The sequence below is a fragment of the Amblyomma mixtum genome, chromosome 7 (assembly GCF_055824585.1).
Source record: "Amblyomma mixtum isolate Tamu chromosome 7, ASM5582458v1, whole genome shotgun sequence".
NCBI classification, from domain to species: Eukaryota; Metazoa; Arthropoda; class Arachnida; order Ixodida; family Ixodidae; genus Amblyomma; species Amblyomma mixtum.
The window spans coordinates 90178545-90186692 of NC_143018.1; the positions used below are offsets into that span (position 1 = coordinate 90178545).

Genomic DNA, 8148 nt, shown 5'->3' on the forward strand with positions numbered 1-8148 from the left:
CTCGCATTAAAGCACCAGTTCAAGCATCACGCATTATCATGGCTATTTTATTCCCAGGTGGACGCGAATTCATCTGGTAGAGTAGCGAGCGGTTATTTTGCGGTGAGTGCGCACGTGTGTTGACAAACTTCTGTGACAGTGCGAACTTTCGTTCGCACCGACGCCAGGAGCTTCGTGCATTGCGGTATAATCACACAAGACCCTCGACCAGCTGCGTAATTCGATTCCTTTACTGTAATGTGCAATGCGCTACCGCGGTTTTCAACGTCACCGTTTCAGAGCCCGGCGTCGGTTGATTTTCGCCACAATTCGTTGAAACCGCGTCCTGCTTAAGACGCAGTCAGTCGACATTAACAAGAGGAAAGTAGGCATGCACATATAATTCAAAATATTGTAAGCAAAGACGCAGCTTTTTTTTTTTTTCAGATAAGCACTGAGCCACCGCGGCGGCTTGATTAGAGAAAGATGTTACAGCTGTAGGTGCATGCACGGACTCGATACGCTGGTCAAGCTGTGTGTGCAGGGGCGAAATTAGCATGTTCGGTTGCTTCCGAAACTTAATTAGCTTACTCCCAAACTTGGACAAATGGCTTTGTTGCGGAGCAAGCTGTTGGAGCTTGCCACAACGATAATAAAATCTGATGGCCTGAAGCGTTCTCAGAACACTGTTGCACGTACTTTCTAGCTTAGACATGCGTCCCTCCTTCGTAATAAAGTAGCTATATTATTCGCTTCTTTTTTTTTTTAGATTGTCGTCGCTGCAGATATCGAAGGTATAGGAATCCTCAAGAAATAAACCATTCGCACCTCAGTTTTTATACGTAGGGTGTATTGCTTCACAAAGACTCCTTAACGTGCATAACATATGCGTATATGGTCCAGAGAGTTTGCTCGCCCTTCTAAAACTAATTGAACACGGGAAAAACTTAACTGAACACGTAGCAAACAAAGCAGTAATCGGCATATGGTTCTTCGAGTGAACTTATTTCGCCACGGCACAAGCGATTGGCCCGCTCAAAAAAAATTACCTTCTCTATTACGTTGTTCAAGTATGCGTCTATATATATTCACGCCCGACCGGAGAGTTGATAAATGCACGAAATCGGCTTCTAATTTCGATCAGAGACAACAAAGGCTGTGGTCCCTATCTTAATTTAAACGCAAATCACCTCGAGAGATTTGTCAAAAATCAGCGCAGAAAGCGAAAGCTGCGCACTGATCCGCGTGCTGACACATGATACCTCGCATAACGTATTGTGTTACTAAAACATTGGGACGGAGTAAAAAAATAGAAAAGTGAAAAGCTGGAACGCACCTAGTTCTGGCACGCATCGTAGTGTCTTTTCACAGTGGAGAGGGTAGCGCAACACTGCATCGGCATTTTACTTTTCAAACGAAGCGCAGCCGTTTTAACCCAACGCTGGGCAGCGGTTTCGTTTTCTGTACCGTGCCAACATGGAGGACTTAGTTCTCGGAGCGCCGAGAGATGGCGCTGCGCATTTCGCATATCGTCTATTACGCATCATCATCATCATCATCAGCCTGGCGACGCCCACTGCAGGGCAAAGGCTTCTCCCATGTCTCTCCAATTAACCCTGTCCTTGTGCTATTTGCGGCCACCCGTATCCCCGCACACTTCTTAATCTGATCCGCCCACCTAACTTTCTGCCGCCTTCTGCTACGCTTCCCTTCTCTTGGAATCCACTCCGTTACCCTTAAGGACCAGCGGTTATCTTGCCTTCGCATTACATGCCCTGCCCAAGCCCATTTCTTCCTCTTGATTTCGACTAAGATGTCATTAACCCTCGTTGGTTCCCTCACCCACTCCGCCCTCTTCCGATCTCTTAACGTTACACCTATCATTTTCCTTTGCATAGCTCGCTGCGTTGTCCTTAACTTAAGCTGAACCCTCTTTGTTAGCCTCCACGTTTCTGCCCCATAGGTGAGTACCGGTAAGATACAACTGTTGTATACTTTTCTCTTGAGGGATATTGGTAAACTGCCATTCATGATCTGAGAGAATCGGCCATATGCGTTCCACCTCATTCTTACTCTTTTAGTTATTTCCTTCTCATGATGCGGATCAGCGGTCACTACCTGCCCTAAGTAGACATATTCTCTTACTACTTCCAGCATCACGCCATCATTTTCGAACTCCTATTCTCCTGCTAGACTGTTGAACATTACTTTGGTTTTCTGCATGTTATTTTTAGCCCCACCGTTCTGCTCTGCCTGTCTAATTCATGGATCATGCTTTGCAGTTCATGTCCTGAGTGACTTAGCAAGGCAATGTAATCAGCGAATTGCAAATTATTTAGGTATTCTCCATTAACTCTTATTCCCAACTGTTCCCATTTCAGGCCCCGAAATACCTCATGTAAACAGGCAGCGAATAACATAGGCGAGATCGTGTCTCCGTGCCGGACACCTTTCCGTATTGGAATTTTATTGCTGACTTTATGGAGAACTATAGTAGCTGTGCAATCGTTATAGATATCTTCCAATATTTTCACATAACAGCCTTCTACACCCTGATTCCGCAATGCCTGCAGGACTGCTGCGGTTTCTACTGAGTCGAATGCTTTCTCGTAATTAATGAACGCGATATATAGGGGCTGGTTATATTCTGCGCATTTCTCTATCACCTGATTGATAGCGTGAATATGGTCTATTGTCGAGTATCCTTTACGAAACCTACCTGATCATTTGGTTGATTGAAGTCTAAGGCTGTCCTGACCCTATCAGCGATTACCTTAGTAAATACCTTGTAGGCAACAGACTTTAAGCATGGCAGGTCTGTAATTCTTCAAGTCCTTGACGTCTTCTTTCTTATGAATTAAGATAATGTTAACGTTATTTCAAGCTCTAGGTACGCTCGAGATCACAAGGCATTGCGTATACAGGGTGGCTAGTTTTTCGAGCACAATCTCTCCTCCATCCTTCAACAAATCTGCTGTTATTTGATGCTCACCAGCTGCTTTCCCCTTTTTCATTGCTCCTAAGGCTTTATTTGCTTCCTCCTTCGTTACTGGCGGGATGTCCCATTGCTGTGCTCGACTGCCTCTCTAAGTAACATTCTGATTGCAATCGCTACTGTTTAGATTTGTGTAAAACTCTTCGGCTGCTTTAACTGTCTTATCCATATTGGTAATGGCATTGCCCTCTTTGTCTGTTATCGCATATATCTGGTTTTTACCTGTGCCCAGTTTTCTCTTCACTACGTTTAGGCTACCTCCGCTCTTCAGAGCATGATCGATTTTCTCCATGTTAAACTTCCTGATGTCGGCTACCTTGTGCTTACATATTAACTTCGACAGCTCTACGAGTTCTATTCTGCCTATGGAGTTAGACGTCCTTATGCTTTGCCGTTTCTTAATCAGATCTTGAGACTCCTGAGATAGCCTCCTGTCGAACCATCCTACCGCCTACTTCTACGGCACACTCCGTAATGATATCCGTGAGATGATCGTTCATTGTTTCAACATTACTGTCGTCATCTTCAGTTAAAGCGGAAAATCTGTTCTGCAGCAAAATCCTGAATTCCTCTACTTTCCATCTTAATGCTAACTCGTTAATAGCCTTTCGCTTCACTAATTTCCTCCGTTCCCTTTTTCAAATCTAAGCTAATACAAGACCTTACCATTCTGTGGTCGCTACAACGGACCTTTCCGAGGACCTCCACATCCTCTGCGATGCCAATGTGAGCGCACAGTATGAAGTCTATTTCATTCTATGCCTCACCATTGGGGCTCTTCCACTTCCTGTTGGCTCGTTTGCGGAAGAAGATATTCATGATCCGTAAATTATTTCTATCTGCGAACTCTACTAATAACTCTCCCCTGTTATTTCTAGAACATATGCCACAGTCACCCAGCGCTTGGACTCCAGCCTGCTTTTTACCTACCTTTGCATTAAAGTCGCCCATCAGTACAGTGTACTGCGATTTTACTTTGGTCATCGCCGATTCCACGTCTTCATAGAAGGCTTCAACGATCTGGTCATCATGGCTTGATGTAGGCGCGTAGGCCTGCGCCACCTTCAGCTGAAACCTGTTATTAAGCCTAATTACGATAGCTGCCACCCTCTCGTTAATACTACAAAACTCCTCTACGCTCCCAGCTATATAGCGATTGATGAGCAATCCCACTCCTAGTTTTCGTCTGTCTGCTAATCCACGATAGCACAGTACGTGCCCGCCCTTTAGCACTGTATACGCCTCATCTGTCCTCGTAACCTCACTAAGCCCTATGACATCCCAGTTAATAGCCGCTAATTCCTCCAACAGCGCTGCTAAACTAGCCTCACTGGCAAACTGAGCGTTGTGTCTACAAGTTTGCTGGCGCATTCCAATCGGCTTTTCGGAGGAAATTTTCTTGTCCTGTGAGCCGGCACCAAGGCTTCAGTGAGCGATTTGGATTCAGATCCTTGCTATCAAATGTGGATGAGGAGCGCTTCGTTTCCCGGTTCGTTTTCCACGCCTTAACCCGCTATGGCTCGCGCAGCGCTAGGCGCGTTTCTAACAAACAATTTGGATTTACCGACCCCGAGGCGGATTTTGTGCTACTTCGCGGATTCAGAGCAGTGCTTCGAATCGCCCATGGGAATTCGCCATAAGGGATCGAGTGCGCCTCCTGGAGTAGCACTTAACGGGCAAGATCATGTCACTTGTTGGCTGTAATTGAGAATATAGGTGACGGATTTGCGTGTGCTGGCACCACTCAGCTTCGCAGTATGTCGCCAGGCAAAGGTCTAACCAGTTGTTGTTGTTGTTGTCCTCAAGAAGATAATGGCGCGTACCCACTGCGGGGATTGGCCAAGACACAGGTGGCTACTGACATGTGCTCAAAACGTCAAAAAATGAAATAAAATGAAATGAAGATTGCAAAGGTATTAATAAAAACAACAACAATAATAATAACAACAATCAGTAAAAAATTAAAGGGAATTCGGTAAGCGTTATTGCATTTCGTCTTTCGTCTGACTGTTCTTCGCTTTCAATGCTGACCGCCAGTATTAGAGGTAAAACACCTGGCCTGTGTCACCTACGGCAGTCTACTTAAAATCACACAGAGGCGACAAGGCAGTCGAGACGTTGCTAAGACTGAGAAAATGCGGGCGCTACGATACGTCACACCGTGAAAGCAGTGAAAGCACCTTTTTCAGCATGTAAAAGGCGCCGGCTGAACGCGGCGGCACCGTAAGCACAAAAAACGGCGAAGGATGCTAAGCGGACTGACGGGCTACAAAAAACGGCGAAAGACGCCAAGCGGACTGTCCCGCTACAGAAAACGTTTAGGACACCAAACGGACTGCCCGGTTGCAAAAAAACGACGAAGTACGCGAAGAGGACTGTGCGGATATAAAAAACAGCGAAGGACGCCAAGAACGGGCGATGGCGGAGGCTGCTAGAGCCGTGAAAGTAGCTGCGAAGGCTACAAAGGTGAAAGAACCAAAGCGGGCAAAAGGGGGGACATACCACAGCATAGGGATCCGCCCTCCATCTAATCCCTAACCCCCTTATCCTGCTTTCAAATCAATAAAGTGTTCAACCATAAGCCATCCTAGAAGACGCTACGCCTTTCATGCTCACGACCTAATCTCGAGGAATAGACTACCATTTTTTTGAGGTAGGCATTTTTTTTATTCAAACTTATTTCGGTTGCCCCGCTCGAGTTCGAACTCGCGCTCTTCCTCAGGCTTCCACTGTTCACGATAGCAGATCAGGTCGGCTGATACAGGGCATTTATTCGAAATAAACTAAAAATCACATATGTATTCATCTCAGTGTCGCCTTATACACGATCCGTTAATCTATCCCTCAACAGTTACTTCATGAAACAGGTCTCTCTTACAGGGCTAATATAAACCTACAATTTCAGTGCGACGGGTTCTCAAGACTCCGTCACAGTGGGTTACATGTGTTTGCACAGGGGCTGGCAGTAGCTGAAACTTTCTCTGCTTTCTCCTTTTAGTTCGCAGGCTAAGGCACGCATGAGACACCAGTCGCAGCACGTGCACTTGTCCTTAAAGGCGGGCACCGCTGCATCGCACTTCACGCCGGAGTTGACGTCACCGCAGACGGCACTGGAACACGAGCGTCCCGCGCACTTCTGGAACTTGACTCCAAGGTATCCCATGCCCGGCGCCTCACCGCAGATACGAGCCTCCTTCTGCTCGAGACTCCTCGGCCAGGGCCCTCTAGGGAAGAACAGGAGGAACGCCAGGAGCAGAGCCCCGCACAAGATCAGGCACGCCATGCAAGCGAGGAGAGTCCCGTGTCCACGTCTGTTGCTGTGCGGACTGGAAGGGCGTTGCTGGTCGCGGCTAGGCTCCCCAGCCGTGCTGAATCCTCTGGCCATGGGCTGTTGTACGGCGCCCTGGTACCTGTTGTCGTAATTCGCCATGACTGCGCTCCCGGTACACAGAACAATGCAAGAATGGAGCCGAGATCGAACGTTGCCGCTCATGGAAAAACAACTCCTCGAGCTAGCTCGAGCCGAGCAGGCACCTCTTCTTTATTTTCAACATACAGCGACACCCGCGGCAAAATCCAGTGAGCGTTTTCACCCGGCAACGAAGTGATATTTCGTATGGATCGACCTGATCATGCATCCGCTTCACGGGAAGGCGGGGTTTTCATGAGATTGTTTCTGAGCCCAATACTTTTAGCAGAGCGCGTAAGGCTACAGCTACCGGCTACCGCACCCCGCAGCTGGGCTTGCGTAGATAGCGCCACGTTCACGGCAACAGTAGAGTTACTGTATGTGCTACCTTCGGTAGCATATACAGTAACTCTAGTCAACAGCAACAGCGTACTCGTCGGGCTCCCGCATGATTCTCGCCGATCAGACCCGATTACTCGCATAAGGCTGCATCACCAGAGACTCATTAAAATTGCAGAGGAAGCAGCCATTGCGCTCACTCAGAATCTCCACCTCTGCTACCAAAATTCTATCCGACTCAAAATCTGCCCAGTCCAATTTGGCTAAAGGCCTGATATCCCGCACCGCGGCTCGGCTTCTACGCTTCTGGCACCCCACTCGCCCAGTAACCCTTATATGGACTCCCGCACACGCAGGCCTCCCCGGTAACGAGGAGATCCACTCCCTCGCCCGAGGTCTCACTTTCCGGGCTTCAGTTAGACCCCCTCCGCCACCCCAGGAGCGTCTGCTTACCTTCAGAGATATCCTTACCCCCTACCGAGATACGCGGCGCGTTTACGCACCGCCGGCTCCCTCTCTAACCCTAACCCAGGCCTTCCACTGGCGCCGACTCCAGACCCCTACTGCTGCTCCCTACCCTATTCTTCTTCGTGCCCGCTACCCCGATCAGTTCTTCTCCTCCTGTAAGCTCTGCGGGAAACCGGGATACTTTATCCATATCACATGCCCTACATTCCCACACCCTCCATCCCCAACCACGGCGGAGTCATACATGGTGCTGGCGGCCGCTAGCTCGATTCAAGCTTTGTAAATACTGGCGTCTAACTGCTCGCGCGCTGCATTCACGCTTGATTTCCTAAGTACTTACGGAATGTGCTCCTCGCTTTTGTATCTCGATGTGTCTGTTGATGTAGCATGGTGCATGGTGGCGAGCGGCGCGACTGCTCAGCAGCTGCGCTCAATCGAGAACGAAAAGCGCAAATGATTTTGCACAAAGAACAGTTGACTAAAAGAACAGTAGCAGTGACAAACTATGTTCAAAAAGTGATTTTAGGGATCAGTGGCATTGCAGTATCAGTGATAGGCATCTTAAAAATCAAAATAAAAAACGCCATTATGTAACCCTAGAAGACATGAGCGCACAGCTACTAAGCTAGTTACTAAGCTGGTTACTTTCCATGTCATGCATGCTAAGGAGGCAGAAGACACTTTATGATAATGACATACATTGTTTCTCAGTGCATTTTTGCTACTAATGTGATGTTCTCACCTATGGCCTGAAACCTGTGGTGCCAACTGCTGAGGAAGCCGAATAAATATATGATATTCGCCTTGCTTATGCAACTGCAATAAAGTTCCATGTATGTGAAGTCGGAATATAACTTTTCATTGGTGATTTCAAATCTTGCCATTGCAGTTCTCACCTCTGCCTAGTAGCTGCTGCCGTTGCATCTTGGTGTGCTGGGCTGACGGCAGCAGGTGGGTC

General features: G+C 47.8%; 1 protein-coding gene across 1 annotated transcript; it reads right to left on the reverse strand.

The window, feature by feature from the left end:
* Positions 1-5596: 5596 nt before the first annotated feature.
* LOC149336799 (uncharacterized) lies at positions 5597-7617 on the reverse strand. The gene is made up of 2 exons (XM_089554773.1): positions 7531-7617; positions 5597-6384 (listed from the first exon to the last, which is right to left on the reverse strand). Exons 1-2 carry the CDS (start codon positions 7584-7586, stop codon positions 5913-5915), a joined length of 528 nt encoding a protein of 175 aa, XP_089410899.1. The 5' UTR covers positions 7587-7617; the 3' UTR covers positions 5597-5912.
* Positions 7618-8148: the final 531 nt, after the last annotated feature.

Coding starts and splice junctions, on each gene's coding strand:
- LOC149336799 (XM_089554773.1), bottom strand. CDS start 7,586: ATGCACCATGCTACATCAACAGACACATCGAGATACAAAAGCGAGGAG. Junction 6,385..7,530: donor AAAAGCGAGGAGCACATTCC/GTAAGTACTTAG, acceptor TTACGACAACAG/GTACCAGGGCGCCGTACAAC.